Source organism: Mycteria americana, chromosome 1 (genome assembly GCF_035582795.1).
Source record: "Mycteria americana isolate JAX WOST 10 ecotype Jacksonville Zoo and Gardens chromosome 1, USCA_MyAme_1.0, whole genome shotgun sequence".
NCBI classification, from domain to species: Eukaryota; Metazoa; Chordata; class Aves; order Ciconiiformes; family Ciconiidae; genus Mycteria; species Mycteria americana.
The window spans coordinates 184,349,659-184,372,762 of record NC_134365.1 but is presented as its reverse complement, the minus strand read 5'-3'; the positions used below and the strand labels follow the sequence as shown (position 1 = coordinate 184,372,762).

The 23,104-nt window shown below is 36.1% G+C and overlaps 1 protein-coding gene across 4 annotated transcripts in view; it reads right to left on the bottom strand.

Annotated features, from left to right (window-relative positions):
- The window catches only part of DIAPH3 (diaphanous related formin 3), a 249,115-nt gene that overhangs the window by 190,788 nt on the left and 35,223 nt on the right, over positions 1-23,104 (bottom strand). For all 4 annotated transcript variants that reach the window (XM_075488665.1, XM_075488675.1, XM_075488656.1 and 1 more), the window contains 5 exons: positions 21,456-21,586; positions 13,759-13,833; positions 13,606-13,675; positions 13,088-13,224; positions 12,525-12,630 (listed from right to left, as the gene is read on the bottom strand). In XM_075488665.1, the coding sequence (XP_075344780.1) occupies positions 12,525-12,630; positions 13,088-13,224; positions 13,606-13,675; positions 13,759-13,833; positions 21,456-21,586 (519 nt within the window). The remainder of the gene's footprint in view (positions 1-12,524; positions 12,631-13,087; positions 13,225-13,605; positions 13,676-13,758; positions 13,834-21,455; positions 21,587-23,104) is intronic.

Here is a 23,104-nt window from a genome sequence, read left to right as displayed (position 1 = left end):
CTACATTTATCCTACTGCAAGAAATATAAGTATGAAAGTAGTTTTATATATTATTTTAGCTGAACTGTTATGGGGATGCATGGCAGTCAGCATAATTTAGGCCTAGTTGACAACAATAGTAGCATATGTAGATGAACTTCAGTTAACACTATAAGAGAAGGGAATAGCTTAGTTATAAGAACAGACATGTAACAAGTGTGAACAACCTATTAATCAACATGAGAGCTGTGAACTTGTTGAGAAAATCAGGTCAAGCAGACTGGGAGCTCCAGCAGGTTGTTAGGGACCAAGTGTTAGAATGACCCAATTAAGCATCAGGCATTCTCCACCCAATCCCATAAATGATGGTATTTGGAGTCATCTGGAGAGAGAACCCCAAGGGCCCCACAGCTCTGTGCCAGGAGTTGGGAACATCTCTCCAACTTCCAGAGGTGCCTGAGAGAACAAGGATGCTCAAGGGAGGATGCTGCGGCATGGCATGGTTGAAACCACTGTACTAACCCATCCAACACCTCTCCTGGAGAAAAGCTGCCAAGACAGCATCTATTCTTGTATTACTCTGTCATACAACATATCTTGTGTCAACAATAGCTTTAAAACAGTAATAGGAGGAAGGAACAAGCTTTGCTCCTTCCTCTTACTTGAATGAAGAGCTGAAATTAAATTCTATTCCCTCAGAACTTCTATGAAACTCAGTACATGCAAATACCTAGATTTGCATAATAATAAAAAAGAAATCTATTGCTTTTACTTTATTGACATCAATAGGACAAAGCACACTAAATTCAATTATTTAAATCAACTGCATAAAAAAGTTAAGATAGACTTCTGTAACTTACTCCAGTCTTAGACAATAATTATTCAAGTTACAACATCTAAACAAAATAAAACAACATGACGGGGGGGGGAGGTTTGAGGGACAACTTGCAAAAAGCATCTATGACTAACACATCTTTTTCCTCAAAGACAACAAAAGGAGGAAGACAACCAGAGAATCTGTAGGGTCAGTAAAAGATCATGATGAAGAGGAGTACCCAAAGAAAACAAAGGCCACAGCAACACTTCATCAAATGTTCTACTGGTGTGCAAAAGGAGTGCCCAAAGTAGAACAGAGACACAAACAGCTTCAGGGGTTGGCAGAAGAACTTACAAAACAAAGCCAATAATGAGAATTCACAAAACAGTATTCACCCAAAAGTTTTGAGGAAAATTGAGGACAAAATAACTTTAGTACTTGCTACTGCAGTTAAGTTCTTACTGAAAAGCATGTGGACATCCAAGAAGAGGAAGATGGCAGAAATGTTATTGATATTTACAAGGACATTTTGGGAAAGATCTGGATAACTACAGACTGGTAAGCTTGACTTTTCTACAGTGCAAATATATTGAAAGTATACTAGAGAACAAAATTAATGAGTAACATGAAAAAATGCAACATGAATAAATTAACAATATGAAGAAATGCAACATGGCTTTACAAAGCCAAATCCTGTTTCACAAACCCATGAAAGTTGTTTGAAAAGCTCAAAGAGCAGGCAAGAATGCTCTTATTGGCCTAAGTCTGTACTTCAAAAAATAAAAAGTTTGTAAAATGTCAAAACCATTTAGAAAAATTTAGAAAACAGTATGTTAAGTAGCCAAATTCCAAAATACTACAAAATAGTACTAAATTTGATGTTTAGAAGTTTCTTTTTTTAAAAAAGCTTTTAGGGCTCAAAAATCATTTGGCTGTATTAAGGTTTGTTGAAGTAACGTTTCCTTGCTAGTTTTTTTCTTGCTGTAAGTCCATCTTTTTCTTTTATGCTAACAAAGCATGTAACATAAAAAATTAATAAAAATATTAATAAAAGAAAAAATAAACCACACAAGGCTAGAAACTGCAAGGCAGTGAAAGCCTATTCATGTCTTTTCTCCATATTCTTTATAGTCAGATCAATTACACCATTACCTAATGAGTAACAATAAAAAGCCTACACATATTAGAGAGGCATATACCTATGGTGTGTTTTCTTTCAGAAAGGTGCTGGCACTACATTACTAGCAGTCAATTTTAAAAAAACTCAGTTAAATAGGAGTATAGGTAAGAGCACCACAACCTTGACCATTCTGTCTTAAATAAAATATGTTCCCTTGAGAAAGATCTTTCAGATTTGGGGCTTCTTTAAAGTTATAAATAAGAAACAATCCTCAGTTATTCTTCTCTGAACAACCCAATTGGAAAGCTGCTAAAGTGATAACAATTTGGGGCTTTAACTGTCATGGTGGATTCTTCATCTTTGTAGTGCCTGTCAGAACTATTCTTATGACACTTCTCCTCCCTGAAATCTGTTATTTCCCTAATTTTATGCAATACGATTCTGTACATATGTCTACAGTACTTTAGAAACCTAAAGAAAAATATGACTTAGTTAACTTATAATTTACTTTCTTCAAATAAATTCAAACAAAACCTTTGTATTACTCCTGAAGCCTGTTTCTGTGCATGTACTGTTTCTAAAAGTTATTGTAATATATGTTTATTTGTTACTGCCAAAGCACCACTCTACACTAGATAACAAGAAGTGGTGCTAACCCCGAAAAAGGAAACTACAAATACCAAAAGATAAATAAAAATAAAATCCTTAGACTTACCTACATCCAAATCCCACACAGCAATAAAAAAAAATATTTAAAAACCACCTCAGGTGCCCAGTCCATTTTTCAAAAGTGGACTGAATAAAACCTTCCAGTAATAGTTTTAACAGCACCCAACGGAGAAGACATTAGGAGTCTCCTGTTGGACAACCAAGTATTTTTGGACACTGAAAAATCTCCTCATGCTCAATATTTGTCTGTCATGCCCTTTAAAATCTAGTTCCGAACATGTGGCCTTGTAGCACAGTTATTTTTGCTAGTAACAGGCTACAGGCTTTGCATTAAGCTAACACCACATGCTTCCAGACTTGTCAGGCTTTACTGAGACTTGGCTTGCCTGCCTGGAGCTCTGTTTTGGCTTATTTAGCTGCAACAGGATTTGTCTAGTAAAAATGACTACTACTCCACTAGTTTTAGATTTTGCTTAGCCTTGTACAAGTTTGTGGCACAAAGTTTACTGTTACATACATTTCTATAACTAGCAGATAGCAATATGATCCTAAATAAAATGTGGCATAGAAAAGTAGAGGCATGGGATGCGAGCAGACACATGTGTTAGCACAATTGACAGTAATTTGATTAGACCATTAAGACTTCATTTAGACTAACAACAAATTCTTGGCTTTGAAGATAAGGTGTATTCCTTAGGCCCACAAACTGCAGAAGTTAAAGTATCACAATGTGGTGGAGAATCTGATCAGCCTTGTCTGTAATTTGGACGCAACAAATGGTAGAAAACGCAGGCAACCAAAACAGTTAAAATTCAGTGCAACAGTACCTTACAGAATATATTCTCTTATTATCTAAGTATGGGCTGTATTCTTTATTCTTAAATCTTTTTGTATTTGTTTTGGTATGGGTCCACTTTACCAAACTATCCACTTTATCAGTATTTGTATTTTTTTTCAGCAGCCGTGATGAAAATTTTTACTTCCTCTAATTCTGAGCTTATTTAGTTGAAACCTGTTATATCATCACCAATTTATCTCTCTGGAGTACTAAGTCTTTCATTCAATTGCATTTTCTTGATTCAATTAGCTCTGCCATTCAAAACCAGTAATTCAGTACATTGACAGATGCCACCAACACCTGTACTCCTGTTAACATCAGTGAGGCATTTCAATGACTATAGACTTCATTGGACAATACTATCATACAGTCAGTAATAAAGTACAGCACTGCAAGGTTACATTTACATTTCAAATAAAGTCAAACTCCATGTTCTTTGATTACATCAGAATTGGAACCTTTGTCATTGTTATCAGCAGTTTAAAACACAGTATATTTTCATGCAAAACTTTATGTGAATGGACTGCTAAGCAAGGAATCAGCATTTATCACACTAGATTTAAACTATCAATGAAGAGGCAATCAGAGACTGAACTGTACGCTACTGTGAAAATCCTGATCAAGAGCAAACTACAGTTTTATCTTCGAGACAGCAATGCAATTTAGATTAAAGAATGTCTACGGATGTAATTGCTGCCAAAAAAATGGTATTTTCTTTTAATTTGCCAAATCAACAAGGTATATGTGCACATGTGTTATTCAAACAGAACAGAGACAAGATAGGACAATGAAAAGCAAGAAACACATCAGTAAAAAGTATTGTTATTCTAGTACTTTAGTCAAATTTGATCAAGTGGGAATTCGATTGCAGTTCATAATCAGAACATACTTCAGCTTTCCCAGAATAAACAAGACAAAGATCTACTGGATTATGTTAGCAAACTATTTCTATAGGAACACAAAGACAAAGTAACAGTGAAAATTCCAAACAGAAGTCTACAAAAAGCAGAATGAAAAAAGGTGATACAAGAGGAAGCAAACACAAGTCTAAGCAAGGTATTGCTTAGACATCTACTTTTGAGTAATTTGCTTCATGAAAACATTAAAAAAAAATTAAAAAATTTTAAAAAGACTCATGATAAAGACAACAACAAGAATCTGTTACTAGATCACAAACATTTAAAACACGCTCCAAATGAAACTATCATTCAATATCTAGCAGTTAGCATATAATACTTAAATCACATATGATAGCAATAATTTGAAATTTGTTCATTCACTTAGAAGTAGATTGCAGCAAAATAGATCTCTTTAGCGAACCTAAAACCTGTAAGGAAAAAATGCGTTAAATTCTATCAAGAAGAGAAACAAGCTTGTGAACATTTTAGTAACACTGCAGTCTGGAAAGTTAGATTTTGGGGGAATATGCCAAAACCAAGAGAAAGAGAAAAATACCCCTCTTAAAGCTTGATGAACAGCATCTGAGTGGCTTATTAAAAGGCAGTTTTAACCAATAATCCAGGGAAGATTCAAGAACAATGAAAAGTTTTGCTATCCTAAACTTTGCAGTTGGAAAAACAATGTATTAATATTACCGTATGTTTGACAGTAAGTCAATTTTAAAAAGTAGCAAGCTTACTTCAATTACTGTCTGTGTAAGGCACAGGAATAAACTCAAACAGAATTCTCAAGTTTTCCAGGACAACACATTTCAAGCTTCAGATACCTGCATTTAGATGCCTATATGTCGACAGATATCTATATGTACCTATATGATAGCTAAACTTCCCATTCTTGTTAATCAGTAGCCTTCTATATTCTTCTTTAAAGTTCTTCTTTAAGATTCTAGATTCTAAAAAATCTTCTTTATGACACCCATGGAGTGAACAAGGCACTCTAGGATCCATTGTCTTTACTGACTAGGGACTTCAACTTAAACATGAACACATAGTATACAGAGTACCATTACAGCTGCTTCAGTGTGTCCCATCTGGTTTGCAAATACCAATCCAGAAGGGTGGGAATCTCCTAAAGGAACCACGTCATATCTACAATGTCATTTGAAGTTCATGTGTGGGCTACTAAATTGCACCTTGGATTTCCATTGGTTACAGGAGAATTTAGACATCAAATGCTTGATGGATTGGCTTACTTGCAGACTAAATACTATTCAGCGTCTTACATTGCTAAAGAGACAGATCTGCCACTTACTTAGAAAGCTCATTTGTTCCGAACCTACAAAGTTTTAAATAAGTCTGATATTTTACCTCCACCTGTGTCTATTTGTTTAGGAAGCAAGTCTCAACCACAAAAATGCCTCAGAAAAACAAAAAGTAAAGTCTGTCATGATTTTATTTTAAATTACAAAAATAGAGGTACATGACTTGTTTAGAAATACCAGATTATGACTTCCTCATCTTAAACTAGTGCTAAATCTGCTTAGAATGCTTAGAAAATTCTGAACATTCAAATATAGATTGGTATTTAGAATTATTAAATTACCAGAAAGCACGATCTAACAATAGTCAAACAATGAGTTTGTTCCCTGCTTCTAGAGTGTGGCTGCTAATCAAAGAAATGCAGTAGAAATAACAGTTATGGTAATTTATTCCACAAAAAGAGACATCCAGTCTCTAATACTGCTTATAAAGGGTTAGACCAAGGAGAAAACAGAGTCCAAAGAGTTGAAAGATCTTCTTAAGGGAGAAAGGAAGCTACAGATAAGTAATTCTTTTCTTCAAGTGCTTGTCTCTACGTGTATTCATACTACACACAATTCCAAGAGTACCCACTCATAATTATTTGTCTTCAATGTTCTTAAATAAGCAAAAATTGAAGAACAATTATCCCAAATGTAACATCATTCCTTGGCAATTCTCAAAGTACATAACACTTAAGTAAAATGCTTGTGACGCTCCAGTTGACAGCTCTATAAATGGCAATTCTTGGGACACAGAACAATCAGTCACTGCTTGAACTCCAGATGAGTGGGCCCTAACTGCATTCTTTTATACTCAATTAGATTCAATTAGGATAAGATTCTGTAAACAGACTGACACCCCTTTTGAATTTTCAGCCATGAAGACAAGGTGGGAAAGTTGTGTCCATATCAAAAAAGATGTCTCATCTTCAATAAATGAAGAGGTACTTTTGCTGAGGTAGTATGAGGTTTAATGAAGATAGGTAAATTAGCTTCCTAGGAAGGCAGAAGTCATTGTGCACAAAATATTCTGGGCAAATGGTCTATATCTAAAACTAATTCATGAAGAGTTGTAGATTCTGTAGGTGGAGGTATTTTGTCAGTCTGCCCTTGAGAAGATGCCTGAAGAAGTGAAATTATTTTAGGCTCTAACAGCAAAAGGCATATGGTAATACACAGCTCTCTGGGGTACCTTCTAAAATTTTGTTGCAGTGCTGAGGACTGCAATTTCTAAGTACTCTTTCCTGAAGGGCACCTCTAACCCAAACAGTAATTACATCTTGAGAGTATCCTGCTGTTTACAACAGGCATGCAGTGAAGGCATGTAGAAGCACTTTCCTTTCTTCAGGGAAAAGCCAAGAGCAAATCTTTCACTTCTCCTGGCAGTCTGGTTAGATGCTTCCTTCCCTCCTTCATCTCTAAAGAACTACAGCTAAGTATAGTTCACCATGTTAGTTTTCAGAGGGCTTTCAGGTCTCTGAGTATATTCCATCTGGAATGCTTTTAACACCTTGCTGCCACATGGTAGGGAAATCTACAATACTTGACTTTGCATGTTTATCTAAGAGATGGGCATATATTGATAGATGAACACACATTATTTTTGGTAGGGAAGAACTTTGCATGGATGATGATGCAGTTCACCTGGAATTGTCAAAATTTTGAATGCTTTCCTCCATGAGAAACTAGACCAATGAGATCAGATATGTTATGCTAAGTGAGAAGTTACAGCTTGAAATTCTAATCTTCTGTTATTCTAACCAGTGATGTCTATCAAGTTACAGGATGCATTTTCTGAGGATTCCAGTCTGTACTTTAAACTTGCATTTTCCCCAGTTGAAGACCAGACAGAATATACCCAGTCTTTTTCTGGTGGATAATGCCAGGTACATCTCAGTAGCTCAGAGAAGCTTTTTCCTTGCATAGAGAAGACAATCAATACTCACTATGTGGTAAGTATCATCTTATGTCATGTGTTGCCCATTTGAATAAGAGGAACTGCAGTAAGATCTTCTGCTTCGTTTCTCTCTCTTACTGCAAGTATGCATTTGTAAAAAAGTCTGTAAAGATGATGCATATTTAGTTAAATTCTGCTTGCCAGTATTAAACTGGCTGTAGATTTGGCTTTGGTACAGACACTATATTGATGTTCATCAATTATTCAGCCTTGCTAAAGACAAAAAATTCTTAGTAATGACTTTGAGATGTACCATCCACATGCATGTACATTTACATGGATCTTAAATAAATATTATCAGCCTCCACATTTAGATAAGGTGAGCTTTGCTCTGATTCATCCTATTACATATGCAGTTACACAAGGGATCTCATTAGCACAGAACAACCAAGAATCATCAAGTGATTCAGCTAACCAAAATATCACAGACCATACCATCTCACATTCTCATATTATTAGACGAAGAAAAAAAGATGAAATGGTATTCCCTGACAACTAAAAACAGTGAGAGGGTAATGCTACTGATGAATAGATAAGACCTTTTACTTTGTCACAAAACCACTTCTCCTAGGACAGGCATGAAGCACCTGCAGGTTTCCACAGGGATGATAGGTGCTCATTTTTCAGGAACTTAATTGGAAAAGGAAGAATTGCACCTTTGCTTCAACATTGTAGCTCTTCTCAGTTCTAACTGGAAAATTAGAAGGAGCTGGCATCTGCAACTAGAACAGTACAGAAGAACAGCATTCTTCCATTAGTTAAACTGCCTGCTTGAGGAACAGTGATGAAAGATGATGATTAGAGAGTAGAGGCATTCATTTGATTCTACAAGAAGAATGAGAAGAAGTGAGCAACACACAATTTGTTGTTGTTGTTGTCATCGTCTTAAACACATAAAAATGCGTTGTGTCAGAAGAGCTGTATTTCCTGCCTCCATGAATTGAACAACCAAAGTATTAGACTTTTTCAGTTGTCATCATAAGTATACAAGGTACCAGATTGCCTTGTATGCATTTTCTTGAGCACAGGCTTAAGATGTTAAACTACATTTATTTCAACAAAATCAGAAACTCAGTATTACTCCTGGCTGTACTTATATTCTCAAACTACGATCACCAATCTTGTCTTGAACCAAAAACATTTAAGTATGCTTTCCATAATTTTGGATTTTATGAAAGATAAAAGGGAGAATATCCTTTGCTTTCAACAAATGCAAAAAGTAGATACATAGAGCTTTCACTGAAAATACAAAAATCATCATACTGAGGCTTTTTATGTATTCAGCCTTCAAGTAACAGAAAAGTTAGTCAATTCAAAATTGAAAAGGTCAGTTGTTAGTGTCAAATTGAACTGCCACAAAGCAAGCCTACATACATCAAGCAGATAATCAAGGTAAGTATGCCAAGTAACTGACAACTGTAAACTTTTGTCTCATTAAAACACTATCAAATTAACCACCAGGTCAATGTCATTGTTATAAAAGTTTACAACTGATTCACATGAGGAACCTTGATTTTTCTGGTCTGAAAAAAAAGCAATTTAGCAACCATTTGTGGAGTCTGAAAAAAAAGAAAAAAGCCTTTTAGCAGAAAGAATCTGTTCAAACGGAAGTTTAACTCAAAAAAAAAAAAAAAAAAAGAAGAGAACTTTCATTAAAAGTTTCCATGTCTACATAAGATACAGCAAAATGTTGCCTATTTTCAGGAACTTTAGGGTAACACTCTCAGTAAAGCCAAAATAATATATTTCGCTTAAGTGCTGCAATTGTAACATTAAGAGTAAATTCTCAGTTTTAAAAATGCTGCTATCTTCTATATCAGAGGATAATAAAGTACCAAATGGAGGTATAGCAAAATCATGAAAAAGCATAACTAGTAGAAAAATACTTGTTTAATATCTGAAAAGCAGTCCCAGAAAAATAAAAGTTGTTGTTACTGCACATTTAACAACCGAATTAGTGCAGAAAACTTCCACCATCTCATCAGTGGTATCTCACTAACGGAGTTGAGCGTCGCTGTAAACAGTGAGTATGAAAGTGCCCATGTTTATAAGAAAGATCTAACTGGTTAGAGATAATCAGCTAAGACCTTTTTTCCCTGCCAACTGCCTCAACTGCCATAACAACTGCCTCAACTGCCATTAATATTGGTAGCTACCTGTTTCTTAAAGGGGCTGCTTACCAACAACTGTTCACAAGGGATTATAATTTCTGAAACCTATTCCCAAATGTTGATCCAAAAGAGCTACTATCTCTTCACCTTCAGATTAATCTGCAAGACATCTTTATAGATTTAGAGAGGCCCTTATAAATTTACTTAATTTTTAAAAAGGGAGAAATGGGCAAAAAGCCCATTTGGGTATCCATCATGGGTAAAGGGAGAAGTACATAGGATTAATTTAATTTAATTAATAAATTAAATTATTTTCTGCTTCTTCAAATAAAGTAAGAGGCTGCTTTTAAGGCAGTTTTCATGTGCTTTTTGAACTGTATAGAAAAAGGGAGTTATAGATAGCTTTTTTTCCCTTATTAAATCTACACACATGCAAATATATGCAGCTCCTGAAAATTCAGGATCACATTTGGAAGCGTAACACTCAAAACGAAATGTTAATTTCAGGACTCTGAATACCTATAAACTAGTAAATAATAGTCAGAGTAGTACTGCTCTTCATACTATTAAAATTTAGGCATCTTATAAGTGCTGTGATGGACCTGGAAGTTTTCAAATGCTTATATGCTCCATAGAGAATACAGGCTCTTAAATTCTCTTAAATTAGGTACAATAACTTGAAATTGGAAAATACAATTTCCATGATCTAAAGCATGTCTCCCTACTGAATCAAAATATTTTTTAAATTTTCATTGATATCCATATTCATGCCAAAAGAAAGAACAAAGCTGCTCTACCAATATAAAGAGACACTCAACTACCATTATTCAACATTAAAACTAATTCCTGCTTTTAATTTTTTTAATTCTTTGATTATATTTATGAATAAAATTTTCTTAATATATAATTTTTTTACATTATTCATCGTACTAAAACAATAGAAATAAGCATAACAGAAAATTATCAAACTTTTCATATTCTTGTTTTTCAGGTCGATCAAATAAGAACAAAATTTTTTACTTATATAACGATCCAATATCAAAGTAAACCAAGCAGTAAAACAAGTAAACCAAGAAGGACTAAAAAAAATGCAAACAAAAAAAGCCCCAGATGAAGGCTACAACAAAAACAAACAAACAAAGGAAACTGAAAGCAACCATTTCTTTGTCAAATCAAAGTAACCGAATTCAACTGACTTTATGCTGCATAGTAATTTTCTGTCTCCTTCATCTTTTGTATGATATTCCCTTGACCTCAGTTTAGCATTCCTAGAATGTGTATTCAGAATGCACTTCAGAAAACAAAGTATTTTGGCAGTGATTTTAATAATACTGGGTAAAAAAGAAAGTTTGTTTACTCAACAAGTTATACTACAAATCAATGTCTAGACTACTAAAAAGGAAGGCAACTTATTCAGAGACTACGAATAAAAAAGGTAAATAAGTAACTGTACCTGTGAAAAGCTCTATTCTAGAATGAAGAGGCATGAAATCACATAATAGGAAGGTGAAGATGGGAGCATCAAGGGATGCCATTCAGAGGGACCTTGACAAGCTGGGGAAGTGAGCCCATGTGAACCTCATGAAGTTCAACAAAGCCAAGTGCAACATCCTGTATCTGGGTTGGGGCTATCACCAGTATCAGTGCAAGCTGAGTGATGAACAGATTGAGAGCAGCCCTTTGGAGAAAGACTTGGGGATATTCATAGATGAAAGATTAGACATGAGCTGGCAATGTGCGCTTGCAGCCCAGAGAGCCAATCATATCCTGAGAAGTTGTGTATGCCCCATCCCTGGAAGTGTTCAAGGTCAAGTTGGATGGGGCTTTGAGCAGCCTGATCTAGTGAAAGATGCCTCTCTCATGGTAGGGGGGTTGGTGCTAGATGATCTTTAAAGATCCCTTCCAACCCAAACCATTCTATGATTATAAAACAGAAAGAGTAATTTTTCAAAATTTTACAATTTTTCGAAAAAGAATCCCATCAGTACCAGCATAATTCAACTACAAATGGTCCTCCACCTTCAAATATTTCTTTACGGTTAGCTTTTCTGTGAGACAGATGAAACAAACAGCAATCTTTACTGTCAGACATGGACTATTTAACACAAAAGGTGACAGTGGAGTAACAATCATTTCTTTCAAACTTCAGATTAATCTTTTACCACTTTTGTAATATTCACAAAGAATGACAATTATGAACAGCGTTCAGTTTAACTGAATTACATGAAAATCAATATGCATTAATATTTACACTCTTAGACTACTGACTTATAATGATCATTCAAATGTACTATAATATTTTGTGTCTTTCTGTGGTAAACTCTATATCCAACTGAAGTAAATTGAAAATAGGGTAAAAGATTTCTTTCCTCAGACTCTCTGGGTGCAATTTTATGAAATCATAAAGTTAGCATGAGGGACAGATTTCCTGCTGATTTAAACATTAATTATAAAAAGCAGTTGCCTAAAAACTTGCTTTTTTACTATTATTAATCTTTAAGTTTCAGCAAATATCGCCAGAAGCAAGATAATCTTTTTGCATCTGAATATATGACTCATGCTTTATTTTAAAAAGGAGTATAAATTTAACTCCCAAAGTCTGTAAGATTTGGGTGAATAGAAATCAACAAGTTAACCTGCAACACTCCTGTGTTTCTCAACACTGAATCTTCCCACAATGCATTTTAAAAGCTAACATTATAAACAACATTCCAAAATTTGACCCTTATTTGAAACAGTATCCCTCCTCCTTTTTATTGTAATGACTTGTTCAATACAGAAAAATAAGTTTATTTGTACTTCTTGCAGAGCTTTATGAAAAACATTTGCTTACTTGCAGCTGAACTGAGTTATCCTGAAGACCTTCTACAATAGGAGAGAATCTATCAACATTCCTTTCCTCTGCTGCTGCTGTTACAGCTTCCAAAATTTTTTCAAGGCTGTAAGAAAATAAAAGTATTTGACTCAGGAGAGATATTTAACCTTGCTGTTCATTTGTTATCTTAAGAGCCATGTTGCCAAAGTATTCACCTGCCTCAATTTCTTGCATACAAATTTAGGAGGTTTAAGCATTACTTGTTTCCTTTGGAGACTTTTGTAGCCAAAGAATGACTTACTGGATTATAATGGTTAAGATACCTTAAAAGTAATACTAAAAATTTTTAAGCAAAAGAATGGCTGCATAACTACTTCCATCTAACCAGTACATGTCAAAAAGAAAACTCATTGATATGACCATAATAAAAATCACAGACAAAGGTATTCTGAAAACTGACAATATAGTACAGATATTATTTTCAAACCTAAATTGAAAATTTTACCATTTCATTCAGGTATTACTATAATTTTGGATATCGTAAAATTACCTTCCTATTTCTGGCTAAATACAATACTTACATGTTTTCCTCTCCAACAATGCACATTGCAGAAAGGAGTTTAACTATATCCGTCATCATGTTAGTTTGCTTGGGATCAATTGCTTTGATCAGCAACAAAAGGCTTCTCTCTTCTCCCAAAATTCTTTCCAATCCATACTAAACAACAGAAAAACAGTTGTAAAGAGAATTGGAGGGAATCCAAATGACTGTAACGAATATCTAGTACAAGACAGCAACAGTTCCCTTAAGTAAATATTTCAAATGACATTTAAGTCAGTCAAATACTTAATTAAAAAAATTAAATGAAAGAAAAGTCAAAAATGGGTCACTTATTCTGTAATAACGGCATACATCAGCATCAAAAGTTCACGCTACTCTCTATTTCCACAGAGAGGAAGTGGCAGCAAAAAGAACTTCAAACCACACCTGACCAATACAGCACTTCTCCAAATTGCACAGGCTTATACCCATTGATCACGTACAGTATCTGATTGAACTGTAGTAATTTAGACTTCCAGATTTTTAAAAATCCCATACCTTATTATTCATGAAGGCTCGCAAACACTGTATAACCTTATGCTGACTCCTCTTCACAACTTTGTCCTGGCTGAATAAATAAAAAATGTAGTGTAATTAAATGCTGTTTACATATTAAGAAAAGCTGGCAATTTTATATGAAATCATCCTTACTTTTTTGCCTCAACCAATCTTTCCAAAACATCCAACAGCAGCCCCAAACCTTCCCGGCCAAAGTTTTCAACCCAGCTAGGGAGAAAGAAAAAAGACATTAAAAAAATTGACATTTCAAAGAGTAATTAGAATGAATGAAAACTGTCAGCATAAATAAAAGCAGTATAACTGGATCATTTTAAAACCCAAAATCAACTCTTTACTCAATAGAAGATCAAGAGACATTCCATTCACTCATTGACACAATTAGATAACCTTAAATTAAAAAAAGATTTTAAAATTACAGTAGCCATTAAATTCAGTAATTAATTTTTAAATTAACAATTATACATTATTTGGCACAGAACTGTAATTAAAAATCCCTCACAAAGGAAGGGAAGAAAAACAACAATTTCTACTAGACACTGTTCTAGGGTTTCCTGGAAAGATCAGAAACTAACTAAATGGCAGAGAAGGAAGGAAAAGCCTAAAGGAATTACAGAAGTGGCTGCCTGAGATATTAATCCATACAAATATCTCCAAGTGAACACAACAAAAATTTAAAATTTCAGCTATTGCCAAAGCTATCTTTTGGTGAGGTTAAACCTGGGCATGTTGTTTCTACGTGAGACAGCTGCTTCACAGTCCTGTTTACTATTGCTCAAAACCCCTTGATATCAAATACAAGTAACTGCATGACTGACAGCAGTACTGCAGCCATCCCTTTGATAGCAGCTGTTGGTGTTGCTGAAATTATGTTTTTTCAACTACCCAACCCTAAAGTTCATCGACAACACTGTCGTTCATAGTCATAACAGAAGGAATATTTTGCTCTTTAGACTTCGTTGTCTGTGTAAGGCACAGATATTATAAACTTCAAACTTCTAACAAAATCCCCCTGGAGGAAGGAGAAGTTGGCTGCAGAGGCAACAAAAAAACACATACAAGCAGAGAAACTGTAGAGACTATTTGCTTAGGAAATCCCTTTTATAAAGGGTGAAGTTATAATATTCAATTATGGAATGAATTCACAAGTACTTGAATACTCTTCTCTTTCCATAAGAGGCAGGAATATTTCCTGACACCTTTAGTCAACTTTCCATGCTACTGCCATAAGACAAGTCCTTGGATCTCTTATTATTGTCTTTGGCCAACAAGACAGAATATTATTTCATAATTAATAACTCTTCCATACTTTTTCCACTTTTAAAATTAGTGTATTACTTTTACCTATTAACTGATTACAAAACCATCCCTATCTAGAACAGATACAGTTAGCATGATGAAGATGTAATACTTTCCACCATCTTCATCATCAACACATGGATTCTGTTGCAGGTGTAGCTACCAAGTTTCTGTGCATTCTTTAAATTATTACTTAAAAAAAAGCTTAAGCTGAAGAAATTCCTTGTAAACGTATTAACAAAATAAAGTCTTTTACATAAAAAGGAAGCATCCATTCTGCAATATCAGCAGTTCAACATCAAGACGTTGATCAGAATTAGTAAAAAAATTACAACATTCACTTTACTTGCATTATAGCTTCTCCATTGCTTTCTTTGTTTTGTCTATTTACACACCATTGTGCACATTGGGTAAAATTTACTTATCATCACTTTTGAATAGTAACCAGAATATTTAGATACTCCTATAATGGTGGGACCTTACTAGTGACAAATAATAAGCTATTCTGCTGGAAATAACACAAGGGAGATGCAATAACTCTTTTAAAATACATAGTACTTCCAATCCCATCATAGGATGGGATTAAACAGTTCTTCCTATCTACTAGATACAGAACTGTAACGGACTTAAAATTACAGGAAGAGAGAACCAGTTCAGATGCTTTTATATGTTTTTCCCCTAAAAGTAAATATATATGAAAATAGATTTTCTCCTTCCTGGATGAGTGTTACATTCTGAAACAGATTAGGCAAATAATTGTCAATTATTTTTGGTATAACTGGCCATATCTGACCTAAAGATGATCCTACTAGACTTTTCTTAGCACATTTTGTATTAGACAGAATTGTGCACAGCCACTTTGTCATACATCCAGCAGCTGAGGATGCTGAGAATGATCAAGTGCCTAAAATACTGTTGCATTATTACTGCCCTTTCCTCTGCTTCCACAAAAGAATAAAGATTACTTACACTATCCAGAGCAAATACTCAGCTTTTCATCAGTCTGACAAAATACCAAGCTACCAGTGCCCTTATTTTCAATTTATTAAAAATGTCCTCTTAATGAAAAGAGCTAAATCTGTTGCAACTATTAAACAAAAGGAGAAGAAATAGTTGTAGGTAACTAGTTATCTGTAATACCATGTACAGCTAGATCACTGAACCAGTTTTGATGAATTGTGTTGGGAAATGTGAGGTAAAGACACCCCATTTATTTACCTGAAGAATAGTGAACAAGATCAGTGGATACATTTTCCTTTTGAGGCTTTCTTTTTATACTGATGGAAAATAAATAATACTTTTTGCAGTAAGGCATAGATTTTAATATATTTTCCTAAGTACCAGCATCAAACTACTCAATATCACTTGATTCCGATTTTCTCTGTGAACTAAAAATACATTTTACAAAAACGACTAATTGAAAACAATGTTGTAGAAGCAGTTCTTGCATTAGAAACTGAAATGTCAACAAGATTAAAAAGTTGATTAAAGTACAGTAATTGGAAAAACAGCAAAAAAACCTAAATTATATATTGTCAAAAATATGACAGCACACAAACGTGAAGACTGTCAGGCTAGATCCAATCTAAATGTACTTCTCATCCTGCTAAAAAAGCATAAATTTATTCTTAGGTATTATACACACACAAAATAAAATCCCAAAGTTTCATCAGTTATCTCTCATTGTCCATATTATATGAAGCAGGAGTTAAAAATAATCATGGATTTATAGCAGCTGGAGTGGAGTTCAGTACTTATGTGTCAAAGCAAGTTCTTACTCAAAGATCTAGCTGCTGATAGGAAAATCAAGGTCACCAATATTTGCATCCAATGAATATCAACTGTTGTTACTCATTAGAAAGAAGGGTACATGATTTAAAAATGTTTACTCCACAAAAGTTTAGTATGAAGAACAGTGTGCCGCTGTTACATATTTGCTATTTTTGTATATACGTTCTACGGAAGAACTTAGTTTTTTCCTAAGACTATTTTAAAATGCTCTGTTTAAGCCTAGTGAGGTCTGTCTTAACAGTCTTTTTCAGCACCACTCAATACACCAGAAGACTGTTTCAGAACCTGTTATTTTCTATTGGTTGTGACCCTTCTTTTGCTTTGTAGACTAAAATGCATTCATGGACAAGTAGTAGAGGTTTTTTTAATCACAGAATCACAGAATCGTATAGGTTGGAAAAGACCTTTAAGATCATCGAGTCCAACCATAAACCTAACACTACCAAGACCACCACTATACCATGTCCCTAAGCACCTCAGCCAAACGTCTTTTAAATACCTCCAGGGATGGCGACTCAACCACTTCCCTGGGCAGCCTGTTCCAGGCTGTTACCTGGGAGAAGAGACCAACCCCCACCTCGCTACAACCTCCTTTCAGGTAGTTGTAGAGAGCGATAAGGTCTCCCCTCAGCCTCCTTTTCTCCAGGCTAAACAACCCCAGTTCCCTCAGCCGCTCCTCATAAGACTTCTGCTCCAGACCCTTCACCAGCTTCCTTGCCCTTCTCTGGACACGCTCCAGCACCTCAATATCCCTCTTGTAGTGAGGGGCCCAAAACTGAACACAGGATTCGAGGTGCGGCCTCACCAGTGCCAAGTACAGGGGCACGATCACTTCCCTAGTCCTGCTGGCCACAATATTTTTGATACAAGCCAGGATGCCATTGGCTTTCTTGGCCACCTGGGCACACTGCTGGCTCATATTCAGGCAGCTGTCAACCAACACCCCCAGGTCCTTTTCTGCCAGGCAGCTTTCCAGCCACTCTTCCCCAAGCCTGTAGCATTGCATGGGGTTGCTGTGGCCCAAGTGCAGGACCTTGCACTTGGCCTTCACAGAATCACAGAATCACATAATCATATAGGTTGGAAAAGACCTTTAAGATCATCAAGTCCAACCATAAACCTAACACTGCCAAAAACCACCACTACACCATGTCCCTAAGTACCTCATCCAAATGTCCTTTAAATACCTCCAGGGATGGCGACTCAACCACTTCCCTGGGCAGCCTGTTCCAATGCTTGATAACCCTCTTGGTGAAGAAAAATTTCCTAATATCCAGTCTAAACCTCCCCTGGCGCAACTTGAGGCCATTTCCTCTTGTCCTATCACTTGTTACCTGGGAGAAGAGACCGACCCCCACCTCTCTACAACCTCCTTTCAGGTAGTTGTAGAGAGCGATGAGGTCTCCCCTCAGCCTCCTTTTCTCCAGGCTAAACAACCCCAGCTCCCTCAGCCGCTCCTCATAAGACTTCTGCTCCAGACCCTTCACCAGCTTCGTTGCCCTTCTCTGTACACGCTCCAGTACCTCAATATCCCTCTTGTAGTGGGGGGCCCAAAACTGAACACAGTATTCGAGGTGCAGCCTCACCAGTGCCGAGTACAGGGGCACAATCACTTCCCTAGTCCTGCTGGCCACGCTATTTTTGATACAAGCCAGGATGCCTTGTTGAACCCCATACAATTGACCTCAGCCCATCGATCCAGCCTGTCCAGGTCCCTCTGCAGAGCCTGCCTACCCTCCAGCAGATCAACACTCCCACACAACTTGGTGTCGTCTGCAAACTTACTGAGGGTGCACTCGATCCCTTCATCCAGATCATTGATAAAGACATTAAACAGGACTGGCGCCAACACGGAGCCCTGGGGAACACCGCTTGTGACCGGCCGCCAACCGGAGTAAACTCCATTCACCACCACTCTTTGGGCCCGGCCATCCAGCCAGTTCTTTACCCAGCGAAGAGTACACCCGTCCAAGCCATGAGCAGCCAGTTTCTCCAGGAGAATGCTGTGGGAAACCGTGTCAAAGGCTTTACTGAAGTCTAGATAGACAACATCCACAGCCTCTCCCTCATCCACTAGGCGGGTCACCTTGTCATAGAAGGAGATCAGGTTGGTCAAGCAGGACCTGCCTTTCCTGAACCCATGCTGGCTGGGCTTGATCCCTTGGTTATCCTCTACATGCCGTGTGATAGCACTCAGGATGATCTGCTCCATCAGCTTCCCCGGCACCGAGGTCAGGCTGACAGGCCTGTAGTTCCCCGGGTCCTCCTTCTGGCCCTTCTTGAAGATGGGTGTCACATTAGTTAATCTCCAGTCAGCAGGGACCTCCCCAGTTAGCCAGGACTGCTGGTACATGATGGAAAGGGGCTTGGTGAGCACATCTGCCAGTTCCTGCAGTACTCTCGGGTGGATCTCATCAGGCCCCATAGACTTGTGAGTGTCTAAGTGGTACAGCAGGTCACTAACCATTTCCCCCTGGATTATGGGGGCTCCATTCCGGTCCCCGTCCCTAATGAAACTGCTGCCTATTTAAATACCTCTTCTCTGGTGTTTTTGCAAGCCACAGTCACTCTCCTTCCAATTCAAACCTCTAAAATTCAGACCTATTCTTAGGCCGTATAGCCATTAACTTAATAAGTTTCACTCCAATCCAAGTTCTTTTATGTTGTTTCTTACATTCTGCTTAATGCTTCAAATCGAAGTTAAATTTTAATAAATTATGATCAAGTTAGCACTTAGATTCAACTGTCAAATGTTCTACCTACCATAGTCTATATTTGACTGAACAAAGTTAAAGCCAGTGTTGCAATCTAGAACTATTTGTACCAATAAATTAAATAAACTCATCTCTCAAAAGTATCAATGCAATACTTGGATATCAACAATGCATCATACCCTTCTAGCATGCTTTGAAGGACTGACATAAAATACACTAAGCTTATGAAGATGAAAACATTCCTTTTTCCATTTGTCCATGCACAAAAGCACTTGCTCTTTTCCCTGTACTCATAACATATACCTACAGATTGCTAATCCTTTCCTTTCTCAAAGTGAAACATTTGTCAAAAATCTACTTAGTCCAAAATTTCATAATATTTAGTTGCTGTAAAACTTCTAAGTTTCTGTACTTCATTCTTCCAGATAATTCTGATCACCAGACTTCTCGTATTGATCAGATGCTCTATTACAACACCATAGTCCAACTTGCATTCTCTATCAAATGTCTCAAGTATAGACCAACACTGTTCTCTCATAGCTGGCCTCCACATTCCTTATTCTGATAGCATTTCTCCATCTTCTTCACCCCTTCATTTGCTGTCACATTGTATCGTGCTGTCAGGCAGAACTAGCACCTCACCAAGATCATGGGGTTTGGTTCGGTTTGGTTTTTTGGGGGAGGGGGATTAACTTTTCTCTTAGTGTGTGGGAAAGGGGCAGCAAAGGGGATCACATACAAAAAGACAAAACTATCCAGTCGTACCAAGAACAGAGAGGAGAGATTGCTCTACACTTAAGTTGTCACACACTTCATACATTTTGTGTTTCTATTTCCAGACGCGTACTAACAAGCAAAGTTTTCTTTGTTAAATCAACATAAGTGCAAATAAAAAAACCTCTGGGGTTGTCAGTTGGTTTTTTTGCATTTTTTTTTTTTTTAATATAAAGAAGGGGAGGAGGCAATACTATATCAAAAAGTAGCTTCACATTCATGGAGGAACTATAACTTCTCTAAAACCCTCTGTCAGAAGAACTCAGGTTAACATAAAGCATGTTTCTTCCCATGTGAACCATTACATATTCTAAATAAGACAATCCAATTCAAAAACAAATTAATAGAAGGAAAGAAGCAAAAGCCCATACAGAAGACCCACATCAACAACTCTGCCAAGCCAGATGCAGCAAGAAGAAAGTTGTCTAATCCTTTTTAATCATGTCCCATCATAATCATCCCCAACATTTCATTTGCATTATTTCAAACTAAACCCAAAACGGTTATCCAAAATCATGTATTCAACCATTGGCTTAAATAGGAACTCTGAAACAAGAGGTTATAAATAGAGTATAATAGAAAAAAGTATAATTTAATAAAATAAAGCCAGCATATTCAAATCAAGCTGCATGGATCAAATCAAAATTAAACATAAAGACTGATATCAGTGTTAGAGTTATGATTACTGAAGAGTTAGCCTTTTTGAAAGAAAGCACAGGTAAACTAATGTTGTGCTCTTTTCTGTATAGATAAACCCCACAGATACAGCAAAAAATCACTAGAAGGCAGCAAGGAAGAAAGCCTAAAGCACAATGGACAGAAGGAGGAGCACACAATTAAAAATATATATGTTTTCTGGCTAACAGACTTACACCAAGGTGTCTATCTCCCCTTACTGATCACCATGACAAAGTAAGTTAAAATATTAAAGAGTTAAGAGAATATTTCAAAAATAAAAATGACAAAAACTTTTGACTATTTAGCACTAGAAAACAAAGCAAACTGCTCTGCACTACACTTGCCTTACATTCTCTTAGCATTATCTTGTACAGATCAGTGAAATCTACTGAAAACTAGATCTACAGAAGATACATAATCAGTGAGAAAAAAGAAAAAAGGTACAATCATTCACTAATGCATACACATTCACTAACTGGAAAACCCTGAAACATGCACATCTACAGATCCATTAATTTTAATCCATTAAGAAATAAGAATATGATTAATCTCTGCAATATGTGTTAATGATGTTACCTGACAGGATTACTAGTCAAGGACACACGGAGAGATTCTAAGCAAGTGACTAGTCTTTCATCTGTTGACCCAGATTTTAATTCCTGAATAAACTCTTGGGGTGAAATCTTCCGACTGTTCTTGAGACTTCCCTGAAATACAGAAAATACATTCATTTTTTTATTTGGCACATATAGAACTTGAATAGATTATTAATGGCTAACCTTCATTTCTGTTCCTTGAAAAAACAGGGGAAAAAAATATATACTTTAGTCCTAAATCTGTAGCTGTTTGTTGTCCATCTACTATATATGCTAAATGCTGACCAAATTTTTGTCAATTTATGAACAGATTTATAATAAGTAGTCAAAAGCAGCAGGCATCAAATGTAGAAACGTATCATACACACTCGGTGAAATACAATTTTTGTAATTAATAGATTCTGTTTATGCATTGCAAACATCATAATTTTCAATACTCAACAGAAGAAAAAAAAAAATTCTGAGGTGCTCTGAAGTGATCACAGGACACGTATCTAGAAGGGTGACTGTAGTCGTATGAGAATACATAGGGAAGAACCAGCACACCAGAAGAGTACTCAGGATGTTATTGCAGTCACTGGAGTTCTTGCAGATAATGTTGTAAAATGCTTTTCCCTTAAAGGTCCTTCAGATGAGGAGTATATGAGACTGGGATTATAAAAACAGACTAGCTTTGGCTCTAAGGGCTAAAGCAAAAGAGCTTTAAAAAAAAATTTTTAAAAAAGAAAAAAAACGCTTCTTTAGAACCACTGAAGTTCTAAAGATAAATCCCAGCTGCTCATTTGTTGTATTTGCCACCTGTAAGAATGCAGTGCAACACAAATATGACTATTGATGCAATAATATAAGGACACTTACTCAACCTTCAGGTTTGGATTTTGCCTTACTTTTTGGGTTTTGCTCTGTTTGGCAGGTGGGGAGGCAAATGGGGACACGGAAAACACGGAGATAGAAAGGAAAATACAATGGCAAGTTAATGCAGCACTGCAAAAGTAGTTTTATGCAAACAAAATATTTTCTGTTCCAAGCAATATAGGTTAAAAGACACTGACTTTGCCTCATCATTGTATCTGTAGTGTCAAATGTTACTTAAAATAAATTCAATATATTAATGACTCCTCCGAAGGTTATATAGTATCCATTGTTTTAAACAAAGCAATGGTTTTACTGAAGTAATGAAGCTCTACAATTTGCAATTGAAACAGCAAATCTAAGAGGCATTGACCTTATTCTTAAGAGTATCCTCCTCCCCTTTTTTTAAGTAGCTGCAAAGACAAAATTTGTAGGCGGTGGAAAATAAGAAGCCTACTCCACCTAATATTCATTTATGACATGAAGAAGGATAGATATATTTTCTACAGAACATATCTAAATTCCAAAAAAGATGCATACGATGGGGTATATAACATACATTTGACTTCATCCATTGGAAAGACTCCTTTTTTTGAGAGCAGAAACACAACTATTCTGTCATGTAGCACTAAAGAGAGTTACTAAATAATACCCAATTATGTAGTGGCTTGCAGTGCAATAATAGCCTGAAATTATCCACTGTAAATGGTGAGGCAGTCTCATTACGTTATTATACAGAGCTTCATACAGAAGTTGTTTTCTCACTTTGGTAGATCC